This window comes from Vanellus vanellus (genome assembly GCF_965231255.1).
Source record: "Vanellus vanellus genome assembly, chromosome: 2".
In the NCBI taxonomy this organism is placed as follows: domain Eukaryota; kingdom Metazoa; phylum Chordata; class Aves; order Charadriiformes; family Charadriidae; genus Vanellus; species Vanellus vanellus.
The window spans coordinates 32,407,413-32,428,580 of NC_138906.1; the positions used below are offsets into that span (position 1 = coordinate 32,407,413).

The following is a 21,168-nucleotide window of genomic DNA, read 5'->3' on the forward strand; positions in this document are numbered from 1 at the left end:
GTGCGGCTCTGTTAGCCTAACACATTTGGCCCACTGACCACAAAGCGCACTGCCTCCAATTACCTTCTCTCTCTCCCTCTTATCTCAGTTTACTGACTCTGGACTTATCTTAGTCCCTTCCTTATCTAAAACACTGCAATCTTCCAGGTCCCCTAATGCAGTTCATGATTTGACTCCTGTTGTTCTCATCTAATATTATCGTCCCTTTCTGTGTTTTACTTTCTCTCTTCCTTTTCCTGAAGCACTCCCACAAGCACTGCGGTCTTAAAAAAAATCACTGCTGTTTACAGAGTTTATTACTTTCCATCATTTCTTATGATTCTCCTGCAGCATGTCTTTCAAATAATTACCTCTGTCATTTACTGTATCGGTCATATAACCTCCTCCTTCCTGTACTAATCAGCTCTGGATTAGCTAGTTGGTAGGGCCAGATTGCCCCTGACAGACTTTTTCCCATCTCTGTGCCTCAATGCTGGGATCACGCTCTCTCTGGCTTTCTACGTGCACACAGAGCTCCTCACCAGGTCTTCCAGGGCAGGCTTGCCCCAGTCAGCCCCTCAGCAGCCTTAACCGCATATTTCGGCAAACGTCTCATCTCTGAGGACCTGGCCACCTCTGCAAACACACCTCCTTCTGCCTCTATTTAGGTCGTGTAGCCGTACGCCGCCCCCCATGCAAGACGTTCACTGAAAGCCACCATGGAAGCCCTTTGAGGTACATCTAAACCACTCAACTCTGTACCTGGGCTTCTATAAAGTGCTGCTGTACTAACTAATGAACGCACTGTTCACTAAAATATCACGGGTGAGTGAAGAATTGGTTTAAACTATCTTCAGATCGATCAGCTGGGTCCTATCACGGAGGGGAGGGGTAAGAAAACAGTGAAATCTCCTCTACTCTTTCCATTTTAGGGCAGCAGCAAGGAACTGTCGTTGCCTGTACTGTGGATTACCCAGCAAAAATGCTGTTTTGGACCCCAAGTATCCACCTGGTTACCCGGAGTGTGGAAAGAGATACACCTTCTGAAAGAGATGTACCTTCTGAAACAAAACAAATCGTAGCTACTTATAAACTAACAAAAAACCCCACATCCACAACGCCCCCAAAAAACCCCAAACCCACCAATGAATGGCTGTAATTACTTCTCTACCACGCAACTAAAAAGCATAGATGTGGGCAGAAATGCCCAAAGAGCTTTGCAAGGGCAAAGACACAGAATTAGGGCTTACCAGATCCAAATGCTTGATTGTGACTCTGCCTCAGGGGTACCTTCCTGTAACTTCTATTAACAGCAGGAAGTTCATTAAGAAAAAAAACAAGAAAAAATACCCAACAAACTTCAGGGTATGCTGTGTATTTTTGAGGTCAGTCCAATGAAATATATAATAAGGACAATACTGAAGCAGTATTGAAGACGTGATATGTTTCTAGGGTAAATAACGGTATAGTTTTGGAGAACATGATGTATGGATACCTTCTCGGAGTTTATTTACGCCTTCTTTTGGTGACGTTTGCTGTGTCACTTTCACACAGAAATAGTTCTTTGGGAAAATGTCAATGAGACTCTTCATAGGCATTTTCAGACTATTACATAAGAAGATGGCACAGATATTTCCTTCCCACAGAAATTAAACTGGCGTTCAAGGGGGAAACCAGTAGTTCAACCATCTGAAGTAAAAGATCGAAGTTAACTGTACCTGCCTACGCAGTCGCGAAAGCTGGGTAGTAAGGCACCGCGCTTTGCTGATGCATTTACGATTCTTCAGGATCTGACAGACATCCTCTGGGTAACCTTGTGGTTTTAAAATGCTGCTGCCCCCAGCTTTGCCTTCCCCTGCTCTGCCAGAGATTACCACTCCTGCGGCAGAAGCAACAGAAGACGATGCACTGTAGTTCCCTCTTCCGTGAGAGAACAAGGAGGGCACGGCTCAGTTACTCATTGCAGATGCTCCCGTTCTCAGCCCGGTATCTTAGCAAAAGGCAGGGGACTTTGAACTGGGGTTTCTGGAGCACAGGCACCTGCTCCCAAGCTGCTACCTCCTTTCCCAGCAGAGTAGTCTTTGTTAAATGAAACAAACAAACAAACAAACAAACAAACAAACCAAAAAACCCCACCAAACATAAAACAAAAATACACAACAACAATAAAAAACCCAACGAACTCGAAGATAACTGAGAAATTAACCTCCAAAGCTCTTACAGCTAGATCCAAGTTGGGTATTTCAGAGTGGTGATTCTTACAAGTGTAAGTTACCATATTAATTAAGACTCCCAAAACATCTTTGAGATTTTTTGGAAAAGTCCTCAGTGCTGCTAATGTGAGCGCCAAATAGGGCTGTTCACGGGTGCTATTGCCTGCAGTATGTGAGCTGAAGCTAATGCTCTTCAGAGGAGAAAGTACAGCCATTAACAATTCAGATTTCCTCATAATACCTTTTGCACACATTGATCTATTTCCTGCTATTAAAAAACAAACAAACAAAAAACCACAACGAAGGCAAAAGTATTTGCTAGATGATATTGTCCCGTGAAGATGGACTTGCAGCTCAAACCAGTCAGAAGTCAAGAGCAGTAAAACTCTAAGCACTAATCCCTGGGGAATAGTCCCAGGTACCAGGAAATCCCAAAGATGAAAAGATTCTGAGCAAACGGCCCTTTGCAGGGAATTACTGGAGAAAATAATCCTCGCTGTTCCTGTATCCCAGCGTCCCCTAGTTACCACAGCCGCCAACTGTAAGTAAAGCATGCAGATTTGGTCTGACAAGCATATGAAATTCATGCTTTCACAGAATGTAATCTTAAGATTTGCATCGTAGTTAGCGTGTGGGAAAGTTAAGACTGGTGTGACCTTGGAGAGGAAAGGCTTAGGCTCTCTCTTATGGATGGTCATATACCTAAAGCAAAATTTGTGTGTTGCCCTAACCCTGTAATCTTAGCTCTCTCAATTGGATTCTGAGGGGATCTGCCAAGTCCTTATCTAATTTCACCTCCCTTCAGCTACCGGCGCGACTGAACCGTCACGGCAGGGGAAACCTGAGCACCGACAGCCGTACCGCAACGCGTGGGTGTTGCAGTGACGCCTCCCAGATTTGCTTCACAGTTAGCACCGCCCGGGGCTGCCCGCTGCTCTGGGCGGCAAAAAGATGCACAAGCAAACACGCACAAGCCAACTCCGTTCACAGCTCCTCCTCCAACCAGAGGCGAAGCCTGCATTTTCTCTCCCGTTGTGGTACAGCTTGAAAACAAAACCAAAAAATACCCCAACCAATGAAACGAAACGCCAGCACCCCCACCCCAGCCCCAAACACCCCACATTCGAATTCAGTCGGGTATTAAAATGCCCTGTGAAAATGTGTTAAGTGTTCTTAGTTGGAATCAATCTTTCTCTAAATTTACATAGACCACCGCCCTCCCTTTTGTCAGTCAAATACGATGCTTTGACAACCTAAATCCTGGCTAGAACTCATATACCAATTGTACGTACTCCTCACTTTTTTTTTTTTTTTTTGGTTACATTTTGGAGGAAGCTATTCTAGGCACTAGGAGCAGACCATCATCTCCTCTTCCAAAAGAAGAACCTTACTGCAGGGGCCTCTCCAGTCCAAATGGTTAGGAAACCAATACACAACAATCTTGCAGAAATCAGCTGCCAGATTTATTATTCTACCTGAAAACCCCAAACAAACAAAAAAAAAAAAAACCCAAACAAACAAAAAAAGTGGAATAAAAACAGACTTTAAATAAACCTCTTAGGTACATTTTTAAAGGGTTAATCAGTTCAGTGAAAGACTTTTATATCTTCTGCTGAGATCATGTCATGTTGGTCTGATTGCTTGTTTTGTTCAGTGAGTCACTACCGTATACATATATATATATATTTCTTCTTAAATATTACACATTTGATGCATTTTTTTCCTCTTTTTTTCTTTTTTCTTTTTTTTTTTTTTTTTTCCTTTTTTGTCCAACCCCTTTCCCAAATATCCACATCCTGCCACAGGCAAGAGGCGCTCCGTGCTGACATTAAAGAACCAAAACCAATCCAAGGACTTTTCATCAAAGCATGTTTCATTTGAACCTTATTTCAATGGAAATCACATTTTTTTTAAACCATCTTACTCAACCTTTTCCCTTTCCTTTTTGCTAATTCTGCAATTTTCGACTTCTGATTCTGGGCTGATCACTGAAAATTTAAGTGCCATTGAGACTTACGGATGACAGAATTAGGTGACATATTAAGGCATATATACAATCCCATAGAATGTGTTATCTTATGGATCTGAGTAAATTAAATACTTGCCCAAACATCTTTTATGCACCTGTGGTTTCTAGTGACCAATACTTCTTTACTTTTGATTAAATGCATATTAAAATATTCATAGCTTAACTAGTGTCTTAATCGACAGAGGATGGAAAATTAACCCACCCCCTAGGATTGTCTTTGAAATCCGTCCATTATGATGAAAATTATTCTTGTTGTTTTATGGTGGCACATTCATTTTCCTCCTGCTTTTTGGGAATACAGGAAAATAAGGTACTCCATGTAACACCTATTTAAATGTCACTGGGCAAAAAAAGAAATCCAGATCTTACCCCCTCTCCCTCCCTTCAAACTAGGAAATATTGTATTTCAGAAAAGGTGCTCATAAATATTTAAAACTTTGGGGGTTTTGTCAGGGCTTTTTTGTTTGTTTTTTTTTTTTTTTTTCCTGTTTTACATACAGAATAGCATGTGTGGCTTGTGTTCAAGATTACTCCCCTCAAAAAATAAAACGATTTGAAAAAGTAACAACAACAACAAAAAAAACTCTCAAAAAAACCCCCTCTTCCGAGCGTGTCTGATCACATTTACATTTAGTGTCCAAAACAAGTTGATTGGTAACATCAGTGCCAGCACTACAACGTCATACAGCGACTTCACGGTATTCTTTGACAGTTCGTCTAAGTCTCTGTTCCACTGAAAATTACAAAAGGTTCTGCAGAGCTTTCCTTAGCAAGCTGAAGCTTACTAGTCATTTGTGGATGCGCATAAAAGCTGCTTATAGCACAGCTATGGCGTAAGCTATTTTCTAAGCAATAAATGGTTCAAGTCATCTATTTTGTCCTGAAATGCTACCTGTAGTTACAGCATTGCTTATAAATGGTCATAGTAAATTCAGCATCAAAGAGAATATTACAGAAAAAGACAGCAGCAGAAGCATTAGCATTATCTAGTATTTATATATGTTATCAACATAACACAGCAGTAAAAGGTTTAAATGCGTATTAATGGGTACCGTGTCTAAAAATTACTAAAGTACCTATTTAGTGTATTGGATATTTTTCTCAAGGAGTGCTTGCTGTGTCTAAACAGCATAATTAGATATGTGACTTAGTACAGTTAATTCCTATTGATTAAATAACTTATTTATGTAGCAAAGGAAATGGAAGGATACAAAACGTTTTCTCCCTCCTGATCATGATCCTGTATTTAATGCTGACATGATCATCAGAAAGCCTACCACATGTAATTACCACCCTCAAACGGATCTTGAAAGGTCTAAACCATAGCATGGGCCATATATGTATAGCAACATGGCACCAGATATGGCATGCAGCTTGCAGTCTGAAGTCAGGGATTTTGCTGCTTGGTCACTGTACTAATGGCCACTCTGTCATTAAATAGGATTTTTTTTTTTTTTGACTCCACCTCCCCCCCCCCCCAAAAAAAAAAAAAAAAGAAAAAAAAGAAGGAAAAACTCTCAAGATATCTGGTTGTTTTCAGAGGCAAGGTGCAAGGTCTGCCACTGCAAGCTTCTAAATTAAACGCTATGGTATACGCTTTGCTTCTCTTTTATAACTGCAGAAAGACAACTAAGAATGGCAAGAAAAAAATGCCCTAGGCATGCAGGGCTGATATCATCATCAAGTGGTTATTTTGCACAATGAGAATTAACTGTACTATGGATACCCAGAGAAAATGTACAATATCTTATGCCGATATGAAACAAACCAGACATGATATAGCTTTTTTGTACTTAAAACCTGTATGTTCCCTTCCCAAACTTAAGTAAAAAGCAAACCCACCCTTTTCCTCCTGTTACACAGAATAACGTTTAGGTTCCAACCCTCCCCTTTCAAATAAAGTGCGCTGTCCATGGCAGACCATAGGAGTAATGCAACAGGAAAAGCCCCTTTTAGTGTACTATTTAAAAAACAAACTGAAGTCGATTCAGCTTTCCTCTGGGTCTTGTGAAAGAGGAGAAGCCTAAAGGAGGGGGGGAAACACCCCCTTCACTGTCACTGTTGTTAATAGACATAGCCTTCGTTATAGGGGTGGGTGTTGCAGCAGCCACCGTCCTGCATGTAGACCATGCTCTCATCAAAGTGAGACAGAGGTACAGTGTCCTCCTCATTGATGTGGCGCTCCATGTCAGTCTTCAGTAAGGGGCGCTGGTTGTCCGGAAAAGCCATGGAGAAAAGCGCTTCAGGGTCGCAAACAAACTTGTAGACGTATCTTTCTCCAGCCACCTTAGGACAACAGAAGGAACAAAGAGGTGCAGCGTAAGGCCTTGTGGTTTTGCAACTCCAAGTCCAACAGTCTTGTGAAGAACTCACCTTCGTTACGCAATTAATAACGCAGCAGCAGGACTGGTAAGGCAATGACCTAGCAAAGACAACAGGGATCTGCAGAAGCAGACTGCAGAACGCTCTTGGTTTTGCCACACGTGATATCCTGTTGGAAGATGGACTAGGTATTCTACTTCCAAACTTTTGTTTGCGATCGTTTCCTATACTTAACCACAAATGGAATTGTTCTTACTGGAAAATGTAAACAAATTGTCACTACAGTGGCAAAACAAAATGACCAAGTCCAACACTCTGTGTGCGAAGTGGAAAAAAGAATCACGTTGCATGTTAGAGATCTGAATTTCACTTTACGCAGATTGATTCATACTTAAGTATAAAAGCACTTAGTTACAGTGCACGCTGATTGCACAGGGACAGCGTAAGCAAATACGTAGGCTAATATGTACTTAGCTATTGCTCATGCAAAGCTGGGACATTTGGATTTGCTTATGGAGGGGCAATTTGTCCAAAGATCCCAAAGTTTTCCCTTATTCAGAAATAGCACTAAAGGTCTGTGCTTCATCTTCCCAAAAGCTGAAGAACGATAAAAACAATACAGAATTATTGTCTTATTTAAAAAAAAAAAAAGTCAATATAGTGGCTTTTCAAGCACCTTATTTCGAGAATTACACTAAAAAATATGAACCATGTTGCATGCTCACAGTTTAGTAACATTTTTTTTTAAATAAAGATCATATTGTCTGCTTCTTGCAACTCCGGCTAGCACAGCATTGGAAGCGAGTGAACGAAGGTGGCTCAAGTGTTGCAAACTTAAATCTATTCTTATGGGTGCAAAATAGTCCGAAGCACCTCCTTAAATTTTCAGCGTATTTATTCTACAAATAATGTAAACCTTTGGTAGAGGTTATATCTGCAGTAGAATTTTTTTTCATCAAATTAACGTCAGCAAGTTTGACAGACTGAAGGCTGCATTCACAAACTGGGCATTTGCATTAAACGGTTACCATTGCTTAACTTAAAGCAAACAGGGAAAAAATGTGCATACAAGCCTCGCAGTAAAGAAACCTGCCATGAATCTACAACCACCATTAGTTTTTAATGTTCACTAACTGGCCAGATAGGGTGATCCCAGGGCAAACCTCAAACACTGCTATGTCAGAAAAACAAGCATCCAAACTAGCTTTTAAAATGTGTGTTAAATACATTCTTGTAGATAATAAAGTAGTAGTTGAAGAGGTAGCAGGCTAGCTGTCAGAAGTACTTGTAAACTTTCCAAATTAAATGGATGTGTGGGCTGGGCAGCACTATCAGCCTTATGGTATTCCCGTCGCCACCTTTTCAACTTGTTTCACTCTCTTTGCTACTTATTCTTGCCTCTGCGCTGCCTTTGAACTGTGCTGGTACAATTGCCTACGCTGCTGAGCTGTAACCTGCCATGGAGGACCTCCTCTGCCTGAAGCACCACCCAGCAAAATCAAGCTTTTCTCCTTCTCCCCGACTGGACCCAATGTCCAGTCCACTTTACAAAGACTCAATGCACAGTTATGGGGCGCACAAAAACGGACGAGACACTGTGCTGCTGAAATACCGTAAGCCCGTATCAGCCCAGACTGTTGTCCAGGTCGACTCCTGGAGACTGAAAAAGGAGAGCACTACAATGATCCCATAATCAAAGCAAGAGAACTTGTTAACGGGCAACTCCCAACTGAGACTTCACAAAACCTACCGGAATAGTTGCCCAGTAACTTGAGCCGAGAGCATTATTTCCATTCATGGAATTGGCAAATGGCGGGTTTAAACATGTTAAGTCACCACAGGTCACAAACTAACGTGAAAAGATATGGAACGAGTTTTACAGCACAAGGTGTTCATTATCGTCTTTGATCACACCTGCCAGTTTTGTAGATGCAGCAGACGGGTCTCTCCTATTGATTTCTCAGTCAATCTACATAGTACTACATAACAGCATTTAAAAAATACAAGTAAATCTGCAAGTCACAGTAGACGGACGGGTTGAGTACTGTCAGCAAGACCAGACTGTTACATATAAATTATTTTTAAATATTTCTCATAATTCAGCCTATTATAAAATATTAAATTCCACTTAAAAATGGTATTATTACAACACTATTGGTAAAATATTACAGTATTTGGTATGTTAATAGGTATCATTTTTCTCCCCTATCTTGCACTTACCAAAGTACCCAAGCGCTGGGCAGCTAATTTAGATCTGCAAAACATTATTCATGCTGTACTCTACTGTTTGCCTTTCCCAGGTGCCAGGAAGCTCTTTTGGATATTTTTGAATGCTACCTCTTTCCCTATAATCATGACTTGCATTGTGTGAACTAAAACCACAGACCTTTTTTACCAAAAAAAAAAAATATTTTGATGCATATACTGGACTTGATAGGTGAAAAAGCTTAGTGTTTGCCAAAATAGATGAAAAACACACCTAAGCAATGCAGTTACAAGTACTCCTCATAAAGTGACTTATGGATTAACATGCAACACTCTGGTGAAATTTAATACAAAATTAGCTGCTCACCTTTTGCATGATTCCCTTTTCATAATAATAGCGAAGCGATCGGCTAAGTTTATCATAGTTCATAGCTGGCCTATTTTTCTGAATCCCCCAGCGACGTGCCACCTGCCACAAAAATGGATTAGCATTGATTTGTTAAATGCATTTAACAAGCAGATCTTATCATCAGATATTTTATTTGGGGATGGAGGAGGGGAAACACCGCAGGTGCAACAAATAAACACAAGAGAAAAGGTTGCCATGACCTGAATTTCCCATGTACTAGTATGATTTTTAATTGGACACACAGTCATCCATTAAAATTGAAGCAGACTTACTTATTTGCAAATGTGGTGGAGGGCTGGGAGGTTTTTTGTTTGCTTTTAATAAAGAAAACCAATGAAAAAATAAAGCCATATAAAAAGATAATACACAAAAAATATTTATCAAGTTCCACCAGAAAACTTTCATGAAAGATGAAAACTTTTCTTTAGTTTGATACTGTGGATAATTGTACTATTCCTGTGTCTTCCTTGCTGTCAGAACACTAAGTTATATTAAACACACACGCATACACACTTAATTCATGAACTAATAAAAACTGTACTTGGAACGACAGCGACGTTGAGATTATTAGGAGACATGAGTCAAAAGCCAACTCCTAGTCTTAAATATTAGAAAGAAATAAATATAAAGAAAAAGAATTATCAGAGGAGGCAGGGTAATTGCTTGGAAGACCTATATGGTAGTATGAAGAATGGGAGAAAAATGTAATTGTTGTAGTTGTATAATTTCCCTTAAAAAATAATAAGAAAAAGGGAGTTGCAAGCAACTCGTGAAGCCATTCCATAGAGAACAATATATCTTCTGCTGTGACTTATGATTTCTACTTGCCTTTACGCTTCCTGTTTTATTGCCAAAGGTAGTTCTGGACAAAGAGACCTTTTGTTTAAAGAACTTAACTGCTTATTCTGCACCTGAAATTATAATTGGCTGTTGGTGACATTTCAATTACTGGCTGTACAAACGATTATCATGTCACCCGAGGAAAAAAAATAAAGTCAGAGCTGATGAACTCTTTAAAGCACATTTTATAAAAATGTTTGATAGGTGCATATGCATACAGCTCTGGAAAAAGGAGAGAGTAGTCAAGCAGCTTCTCTTCAAACTGCTCTACAAAACTTTCCCATAGGTGTCTGGAGCCTTTTGATACAAACCATAGATGACGTGCAGCACTGAGAATTGAAGGGGACTAAATAACAACAGCAAAATCCCTGACTTTGATCTCCATCTGGACAATAATTTTTAAAATTTCTTTTGAAAGCATTATTTCCTTTCAGTGGTGCAGCTTTTCAGGCTTATGTAAATTATCATGGCTCTGCTAACTTCAGCTATGTTATAGCTGTATTGAAACATACCTCCAATCACGTCAATTTATTCCAGCTGTAGATTTGGCCTAGCTGCATAACCTTGATTCGCCTATTCATCTTTGTAACACATGCCTACATCACTCTCTGTTTATTCCTGCCAAGTTTTTTTTCTGCATTAATCAGAGTCCTAAAAGTCCCCAACATAACAGGCTTGCATAATAAACAAACACACAGCAAAGATAACTCCAACAAATTAATGGTTGAGAATATGCTATATTGTGTGGTATGTTGACATTCCTAAATAAGCAAGCAGGTCCAGAAGCAAGTCTTCCTGTCCCTGAACTGCACAGCACTTATCAAGTCTTGCTGTGTGGAAGGGATTCAGGCTTCTGGCCTTCCACCCCATCTTCCTGCTGAAGGTTGCTGTCCCTGTGACAAGACAGCAGAAATGGACCTATGCCCAATTCTCAGCTTCCACAGTCCACATTTATCTACTTTCTGAATGAACTATGGCGCTCAAGGAGCTGACACATTCATTTTTCTTGTCACCCTTTGTAAAAGGGCATAAACCTCCAGAAAGGGATGGAAAAGCCATGTCATTGACAACCTAACCTGCCACAGCTGAACCAACAAGCTCTTTGACTTCCCTTCAATTTACACTTGGCAATCAACGGATCTGTGCAACTTCCCATAGGCTATTCTTATTTTAATTGACAGTTTCTGTCAGGTCCATGACATTCATATGAAAACAACTTAGGCTCTTTTGTACTCCCTGAGAGCCCACAGGAGTAAGGCAAGTTTCAAGTAGCCTGCCTCCTCCAGATCATGGATGCAGTGCTGCTCAAAAACACAAAGCAACTGCTACAAAGTCAGATAAGCAGATGATCTGGTTAACTTGAATCAGAACATCCGATTCTTCAGGGAATTACACAATAAGGAAATCTTAGGGAGTTTTTTTGCTGCTTTTCCTTCCTTAGCTAATAAAACCTATACAGTTTTTGCACCATCTGCTGGGAACCGTTTTTCAATAAATTTCCTCAATCTTGACAAATTTTGGGCATACCTTAAAGGCAAGACAAAACTAAGAGTGTACAACACACTGAGACTGAGGCAGCAGGAAAAATTAGATACCTCATTCACCAAAATCAAACAAAAGCCTTTCCAAAGATTTCACTTTGTTCTGGGCCAGGGCACACAACCAAGAAGTTCGCGTAGCCTGCTAAGGCTGCAGACTTGCCAGCAAAGTTTTGGTAGCAAATCGACTAAGACCGTTCTGCGGTCAAATCCTCAGATGCACAAGGCCAGGATCTGCCAACAGTGGCTATCACTAGTGCGGGGGATGCTTGGACGAATGAAAGCCAGCACGTGGGTCCTTGCAGCAACCTGTCCCTCAGCCAGACCGTGTCACGAAGAAAAGGGACATCAGTCCTGTAGCCATCCCCAACTACTCTATCATCTCCTTAGGGCTGTTGGTAGACAATGTAACTTAAATGCAAGAAAGCCTTCAGATTGCTTATGCCAGCAGATGGACGGCGAACGGCAGAAATAGCTGGCGCAACGCAGAAGCAGCCTTACACCCCCGAACGTTCCTACTCAGCTCTAACTCAGAGGGGAAGCTGATGGAAAATTTGCTGCGGTCTCCTCTATTACCCAACCCTGTCCAAGGGGCAAAAAACCAGTAAACCAGAATGATACTGCTTTTTGACAACCCTAATCAAATCATCCACATCAGTATCACAATAAAATTTACGCACACCAGATATTCCAACAGTTTCCATGGCTGTTTAGATCCCAGGATAGATTATTTAATGTTACGTAGTCCAAAAAAAGTTTATGTAATAAAACGTTCCATTTATTCCTGTTTATCACACAAGTGAACTAAGTCCTGCTTCAGCAAACGTTCATGAATACAGGTAATTTTATCTACCCCACGAGTCCTTCATGGTTCAGGAGAGACACGCATGACTGTTTGCAAACCTGGGATCTAAGCATGCACTAAACAATCTAACGATATAGGTAAGCAGGAAGACTCTGCACAAGACTCTAAAAAGGGGGAGGTTTATATAATTTTGATGGGATTTTACCGCCTAACAGTCTTTACATCCTCCTTTGCCACCTGTCAGACTTGGGGTCGTTCACTCTACAGCCTAAAAGTTCCAAGTTCCCACATCTCCACACTGAAGAATATTTGGTATTGAAAGACTATTCAGGGACAAGGTTTCAAAGGATTTTGGAAGACAGCTCTATCCACGAAGTTGTTCGGAAAAATCCGGGCCACATAATTAATGCCAAGTATTTCGTAACTCTAGTACTTGCAATATTTTGATGATTTTGTGTGACTAGGAATCAAGTCTATGCTTAACCTAACCGAAGCACTTCCCTTGCCAGTCCTTTCTCTGTCACCCTCCTGAAGTGCTACTGAAGCAAAATATCGAAGGAAAGCAAGGCCTAAGTCCGAAGGAGCACTATTAAATTTGCAGGATGGGGCAGCGGATGTCAGGGCACACCGTCTGTCTAACCCACCTCCTCCGGCTCAATCAGCTTGAATTCCATGCCTCGGCCAGTCCACGCTATGAAGTGAGAGTTTGATGGGTCATCGAGAAGAGCTACCAAGAACTGCCACAGCTGAAGCGAGCCTCGCCGTTGATACGTGGGTCCCTCGCGGTACATGCCTGGCTCCTGTTTGACGTCCCCTGCACAGGAATAGCAGCAACGTTAGGTGAGCGACGCGCAGAAAGCATCATCGCTCCGTTTGTCAGATAAACCGGGAAAGCGCTATTGTTAGGGTTAATAAAACAGAGGGAGAGAATTCTTACTGTCCAGCCACCCACATACGCAACATTCCCCTGTCTGCTGTTAATTGTAAACACTCTTACAATAACATATTCACATACTAAAAAGTACCTAAATTCAGTCATGATTTATGGAAGTCTCCCTAAGCCTATCCCCATTTGCTTTTGATCCATGCAAATCTCGCTTGCAAACCATTTTGCAATATCCTCTATCTGAAAGAGCATGAACTATTTTTGTAAGCAACTCTGATGTCTGAAGTACTGCGTTTGTGTACTATACTTTGCACAAGCCCCAGTTTTGGAAATGTAATGTATGCTTCATAAAGCTGCAAAACCCTATTGAGTGAAACTTCTTTTGCATGCAAATGCTTCTAAGGAAAATTTGACAAAGTATTTGACTTGGACTTAAACAGCATGTGCTTTATGTATAGGTATGCAAATCCTGCAGATATGCGAGTTCCTCTGTGGCATATTGGACTTGCATAAAAGCACATATTACTTTTACTCATATCTACATATTAGATTAGTATTCCCCCTGAAAAGCAGCAAGTTAATTTTTCTAAAATTTCAAGTCCAGAGGAAGCTTTTAACAAACAACAATAACAGCGTTCTGCTAGTTGGTCCACAAACTGCCAGTGAAAAACTGCTACATCCGTGCTGTGTCTCTGTTGTTTTTAAATCACATTCATACTAAACAACTCATGCAAACAACAACAGCTGAAAGGTTTGATGCTGAAGCAGAGAATATTTTTTTCTGCACGCAATGACAGCAATCCTTGATATGCTGGTAAAACTCCTCATTTCAACTACCAGAACAGATATACCCTCCAACAAGCAGTGTGACCTGTTTAATAAGGAAAGCCGGGACTTTACATTCAACCACAACGTTAGGATGCTCTGATGGCCATTACAGAACGGCTCTGCGTAGCGAAAGTAAGAATAATAGTATTAAAAATGGAGCACTTCCTTTTGTAATCAGGAAAGAAAATTGAGTCAATAGCTGTGGAAAACAAATAAATCAACACAAGGCTTTGTGGTTTATGTGAGGTTCAAGTTCCAGCCCTGAAAGGCCTTCTTTTTCAAGGACAGGATTTTTCGTTTAATGAGAGCTGAGCAATGCACAAATAGCAAGTGCAGTATTACAGAGGATCAGATTCTTCGCCTGTGCCGATCTTTGATTTCAAACGAAGCAGCTGAGAATCTACTTCTGAAACATCAAGAACAGTCCTGGGCTTATCCCACTTTTGCTTTACTGACCAAAACATGATGACGCATCTGCTATTTTTTTCCTCAAAAGTCATAAGGCTACAAATATAAACACACCTATTTGTATCACAACATCAGTCTTCTAGAGTACAAGGTGTTCTCTCAACGGATACTCATAGGAGACAGCAGCAGACTGCTTGCTTTGCAAGCGTACCAATATTTCCAAACATTTAAGTCTTTTACTTTATATGTATTTTTTTTCCATTTTCATTCCCTTTCCTGTACAAAACCCAAACAAACAGAAAGGATTTTTGAGAAACATATAGACAAATGCTATTCCTGAAGAGTTTTAACTTCTTGCAGTACAGGGTCTGATCCCATTCCCATAAACGTAAATATGAATTTGCCACTGGTACTGAAAACAGATCAGGTCTACAATTATTTTGGGGGAAGAAAAAGAAACACATGACGCAATGTGCTTTAAAAAGGAAAAGTAAAAAAAAAAAAAAAAAAAAAAAAAAAGACTTTCAACAAGACACTTTCAATAAACTCACCTTTTCAGTGAACGGTCAATCCAGTGAAAATGCAATACTGGATTGAGCAATCTGCAGTTAGGTCTGATATTATTATAATCTTCTATTTATTTCTTGCTATTCCTTACCAACCCTAAAGTGCACATGACACCTCAGTTTGAGGAATGTGTAATTCTTCAGGTTACTTTCATTTTAGAGTCTCCCATTATTCTGCGAACACAACAATTGTTGCTAGAGAGGCAATAGTTTTGTAAAACATATAAGTGATTCTCAGGGGAAAACAAACAAAATAAAGCAGGAGAAAAACCCCAAGAGCTCTCCAGCTCTACTTTTGGCTACGGTCAGAGAGCTGTTCATGAGTTTATCAGAAAGTATCTAATCTTTCCTGCTATTACAAAGCAGCCCAAACATACATACACTAACACAAAGAAGCCACTCTAGCAAATTTAAGTAATTGGTCTCCAAATCACTTCCCAAAGTTGCAGACTAACAGAGTGACCGGCAAGAATACTGAGCACATCTACTTTGTCTGTAATGAAATAAATCTGAAATCAACTGAGTTACACCAGGAAACTGATTTTACATCAGAGTAACTGAGGATAATTTGCGCCATTTATTTTAATTGACCTCAGAATCCCTCTTGAAAAAAAAAAAGAAAAAAATCTGTTGTAATGCCTAGTGTTGTGAAAAGATCATTGATTTGTAATCAATCCCACTGAAAAATAAACCACTGGTACGATGCTTAACCTAGTGCAAACACATTGACACAAACACAAAAATGCCCTATACACTCACTCCCCACTCTTCATCACTTCAGAGACAGCGAGACAAGAGGCTTAATCCTCAGTAAAACCAAAGCTGCTGCTTTCTCCACTGTTTTGTTAATTATAAGAACAGCTTTCATTAAATCTCAAGCAACAAGCGGTATGTGATCATCAGTGCAATGGAAATCCTCCCATTACTTCTCAACAGCACAGGAACTGAGCTCCTCTGCCACAACTCTGGATACAGCATCTTTCGCTGGCAAAAGTCGCACGACAACCTACTGAAAGGGAGACTTTGGTTTCAAGAGACAAAGGTCAGCTTTGGTTGGGCGCACTGCAAATGGTGTGTTAAGGAATCCTAAATTGGAACGTTACCGAGCTTTTTTGATCAGCAACAGAGAAAAGTCCCTCATCTCTTCCTTTTTCATCTCCCCACACAAGAAAAAGAAAGAGAGATGTGTCATACGTACCATCAAACTTCTCTGGAACAACGCAAGTGTCATCATAAAACTGCCTAGGTCCCTTTTCATACATACAGCCTGTAAGTTAAAAAGAGAGAGGTGTTTATATAAAAGATGCATGGAGAAAGCAGAGATCATAGGCTTAATGCCAGAGGGAACACTAAGTCATAGAGGAATCAGATTAATATCCCACATCCTTTACACACCGCCCAATCGCAACATTTTGGCCTCAGTACAGGCGTGTTTAATTAATGTGTGCATTCCCAAAAGACAGTTAATCTCCACCTGCAAAAATGAAAAAGCACCCATTTTTCTTTATGATTTATTCTAAAATGTTTGTCTCATTTCCTGTTTGAACTAGCATGGCTTTGACTTTTAACCATTAGTTCCTGCGGGTCTTCTCCCTGCGAGACTAAAAACGTCCTACTCAGTATTTCCTCCTCACACTCACAGAAGTCATCCTCGCCTTGATGTTTCTTCCGATTAAGATCATTCTGTAAAATTTAATTTTTGTCATTCAAAGACACCCTCTGCAACCCTGCATTCTTTCTACCGCTGTCTTCTGTACACACTCCTACTTTTCAGTATTATTTTAACGTTTCGCTTAACCAGAACTGTATTGCATGCCAGTATCCGCCTCACCGGTGCCACTCAGTGAGACAAAACATCTCCTCCTCCCCTCCCTCCCTATGACCCTCCTTTTGACTGTGCAAATATTACAAAAAGGCTTTTTTGCCATAGGGTTGCAGTGTTTGGTTGGGCTGGTTTCCCACTGTGAAGCCTAGGAGGAGGAGGCCCATCTCAAAATCATTTTTTCCAATATACTGTTTCCCGGTTCCATAGGCCTGGTCTACATTCAGCATATTTAAAAAACATTTTGTTTAGTGTGCCCAGATTACCAAACAATTCAAATCGCTTTGTGTAACTGCCCTGTCCCGCCTGTTATTTACCACTCTGCCTATCTTTGTGCCATAAAGTTATCTATTAACTTTGTTCCGTATCTTTACTGAAAATGTTGAATAGCAACACTCCCGATATCAATTCCTACAGAACTATAATAGAAACAATCCATTCAGAGATGATTGCCCAGTGACAGCCACTTTTAGATCTGTCAGTTGGCCAGGTCTTAATGTATTTAATGTGTACTTTATTGATACTGCTTTGTGCTAACTCCTTAATCAGAATGTAATGCAGTGGCAAATTGAATGCCATAAAAAGTCTAACTATACAATACAAGTATCTTTATCAATCAAACTTTTAATCTCAGCAAAGAATAGGATCAGATTTGACACGACCTTTATTCCATAAAATCATGTTGACTGATTTCCAAATACAGAAAACAAATATTTATTGAACGACACTGCTTTTTCTACATCATCCACAACAATTTTACCATCTCCAAGTACTTATGAGCCCATAACATGGCCAAGATTGTTTTTCCCCTATCTGTGCTGTGATTAAAACTCAGATCTGTTGACCTTAGCCCTGCAGTTTGTGGATTTTTCCCTGATGTCTTTCACCTCCTTTATCAAGCTTCCATACTTCATATAATTTTATATACCAAGGCTGTTATAAATTTCCATCTCCTGTTTCACCCTCCTTGTTAAACACTACCTTTTCTTTCTTTTTTTCTGCTTTTATTCCGCCCCAGAAGCAGTTGGGCTTTTAGGCAGATTTGTTGTCTTTCCACTTGTGTCTTTTCACTAGTGAATGAAATCTTACTACAGGACTTTGATTCATACACCTGTCTGAATTCTCATCAATCTCAAATCCCAATTTCCCTCATGTTTCTGAAATTTGCCTCTTGGAAGAAAAACAAACAAACAAACAAAATCATATATTGACAAGGAAGATACACCAAAGCAGGACAGTGGAGGATACCACCTCTCTTTCAGTGTTCATTTTTTTTTAGTTCTGTTGGCCTTTTTATTTTTAACGCGTATGAAGTCCTTTTATTCAGAACTATTAATTGTGACAAGGATCTAAGCTCTGCCATACTGAAGTTACTGAGAGTTTTGGTATGTATCACATGGCTATACAATTTGGGCTTAAGCAGCACCAAAACATTGCAAAAATCATAACAAAAGGAAAAGCCAAAAACCTTCACTGATTTTAAAGTATAAAACGGATCACTTAACTGAGCCTGTCACACGAATAGCCTGGAAAATATCACTTGAGCAGAATGGGTGAAATGGACAAATTTTTAAGCGCCTCTTCCTTTCAACTGCTAGAGGCCTTGAAAGGCAGAATGAGTAAATTCATAATAAAAATGTTTCTTATCCTGATCAACCTGTGGCACTAAAAGGAGCTACAAAAATATAAATAAAAATCAGTGCATCACAAATTGAGACTGGGAAGGGAAAGAAAGATGATGCAAGTCTTCCCAGCAGCAGAATTAAACCAGTGAACCCCAAATCCCTCCAGGCTTTTAAATTGTTTACATTTCTCTTGTACAAAAGCGATACATAATAGAAAACTTAACTTCTGTTCTGTTTGGGTGAGCCAGGAAGCCTTCTTGCCTCATGTAAATGGAATGGCAGCTAGGCACTTCTGAAAGAAGAAGATGACAACGCTAGTCAAAAGACTGCCTGGAATTAAAAGTGTGCAGGTTATCAATGAGACAGGCTGCAGGCAGAAGAGCAACAGAAAGGATGCACGTTACAGCAAGGGGGAACCTGTCAACACACAGTTCGCATTTCAGAGCGGCACGCAGAAGGCATGGCAGAGGAGAAAATCATAATGTGAGGATCATAGATCCCATCTAACATAGGCACTTGAACTCAAACCCTTATTGTATTCAGTTTTACTAAAGCTGACTCCCATGACAATTATACTTTACATCATCCACAGACCAAAAAATACACACAAGACAGTACAAATATTTTAAACCCTGTGCTTGTATATCTATCTTTGTAACTAATTCAACCTAACAATTTTAATCAATTACACAGAAAAGCCTGCCAATCACACTGGAGACCTATAAACTCTACATTAATACAAGCAATGTCAGAGTGAATTTAGGGTAGGATATTGCTTTTTAGACTCCAGTTAAGGATTTGAAGAGTTAATGAAGTTTTCTGCAATTGCTAGGCATTTAATCTAGGAATTCGGATGCATCCATTTCACCCTCCACCTGTACATCCCTAACCAAAAAACAACTCCCCTCACAAGAAAAAAAATAAATTACTGCGCACATTCCAAGTAATATCGACACGTATTTCCCATTCCCTACCTCTACTCAAATCTGCAAGAAAAATGAGAAAAACCAAACAGAACTAATGAAAATGGTGTTCTTCAAATGTCTTTCTACTTTTCCCCCATGTCTTGCACTGTCCCTAAGAAGCCATATCCTGTGTGCAGGGACTTGCAAACAGAAATACACCATAAATGTTTGCCCTTCTAGACCATGTTTAACCCAATTCTTGGATATCAAAAGTCGTGCTTAACAAAGTCTATTTGATCTTGTGATAAACTCCTACCCCAAGCTATGCAATCTGTTACGAGTAACTTGTAACTCTCCAAGAGATGCAAACAGAGGTCGAAAGAGCAGACATTATTTTTCCAACACTGCCTACAGACTCTTTCAGACTGTGATTCCAAATTTCACTGTTCACTGACTAGTGATGAGTATCAAAGATTTGGCAGGATAAGAAAATGAGGTTTTACACTGACTTCACAAAACAAGTGAAACACAGGGCAATAATAGTAAGTTTCCTCTAACAGTCCACGGCCTCTCTCGCGCATCTGTGCCGAACTCTTCGTTACCTCCCCCTCTCGATGAAACGCTCAGTGCCTGCCTGCTCAGGCCACGAGAATCTCTAACGTCTCAGGCAGCTATTCTGAGCAACCACAGGAATCGGTGATTCAGTGGTCACCCGAGTCAAGTATAGCTCTGCAGACCCGAAGTCAAGGCTACAAGTAGAGTGGTTCACCTGCAAGGAATCACTCGTGTTACCGAGTAGATTGAATTTTAAGGAGAATGGAAAAATCTACGTAAAAAAAAGAGGAAGTTGGAGAACTGAAACAGATGCTATTTTCTATTTTAGGTAAATATTCACTAGTGTTGGCAGCAAACCCCTTTTTGACTCATGAACTCCACTCTCGCAAAGTGATACAGCAGAGTCTACAGAATAAAGAATTATGCACGCATCCAAGAAGTTGCATTCTTAGCCAGTTCGGGGTTTCATCTCCCATGCTCCTCAGTCAATTATAATTAACATCTGGAGTCTTTTTAAGGCGAGCATTGTTTGTACCAACACTACTTTACTTTATCTTCTGGTTAGCTTGTGCTTAAACAGTCCACAGAGGACCGAAAAATACAGCAAGGAAGAGTTTATTTCTCGTAAAGTAACTAGAGTCTTGTTATCCTAAAGTGCTATCAGTTAATTTATGACTATCAGAGTGGGTCAGACTCTAATCAAATTGTAGAAACATTTCCAAAGTGATTATTCAATCAAATGACTAACATGGTTAATTAGGAGCCATAAACATTGCTCTGAAGTTCATCAAAGTAATGACTTGCCCAGAAAAATTACTGCTAATTAAATTGCCTGCTGCTTTCATTTCTACCTTATCTAATAAAAAGTCCAACCAATGAAATTTAGCATTGCAGTTTTAAATTGTACTAAATGCTTGACTAAGACCCAGAAGTATTTTTACTAGCTAAGCGGAGCTACTTCAAAAGAAAACATTTTAGTGCAGAAATTACAGAGCAATTATATGTTTTCTGCTCCTTAAAACATTGTTTGAAGACAACAAATAGGACAGAATTAGGAATAAAATACTTCCAGGGTTGGATCCAAGTCTTTGAGGTGACTGATTCCATCACCTTTTAGCAATTTTTAGTCTTTGCAGAAAGATGAGCCTGTATTTGGGACACACAACAAGCTTATTTCAGACTTTTAATGAAGTAATTCACATTGTAAAGTTACATCATGTCAAGAACAAGTCC

The 21,168-nt window shown here is 40.0% G+C and overlaps 1 protein-coding gene across 6 annotated transcripts in view; it reads right to left on the bottom strand.

The window, feature by feature from the left end:
• Positions 1 to 6,070: 6,070 nt before the first annotated feature.
• The window catches only part of ETV1 (ETS variant transcription factor 1), a gene marked incomplete at its 5' end in the record, with an annotated part of 65,100 nt that continues 50,002 nt past the window's right edge, over positions 6,071 to 21,168 (bottom strand). For all 6 annotated transcript variants that reach the window (XM_082499593.1, XM_082499594.1, XM_082499592.1 and 3 more), the window contains 5 exons: positions 6,071 to 6,507; positions 9,116 to 9,217; positions 12,985 to 13,154; positions 16,227 to 16,295; positions 18,672 to 18,767. In XM_082499593.1, the coding sequence (XP_082355719.1) occupies positions 6,286 to 6,507; positions 9,116 to 9,217; positions 12,985 to 13,154; positions 16,227 to 16,295; positions 18,672 to 18,767 (659 nt within the window). In that variant the 3' untranslated portion in view covers positions 6,071 to 6,285. The remainder of the gene's footprint in view (positions 6,508 to 9,115; positions 9,218 to 12,984; positions 13,155 to 16,226; positions 16,296 to 18,671; positions 18,768 to 21,168) is intronic.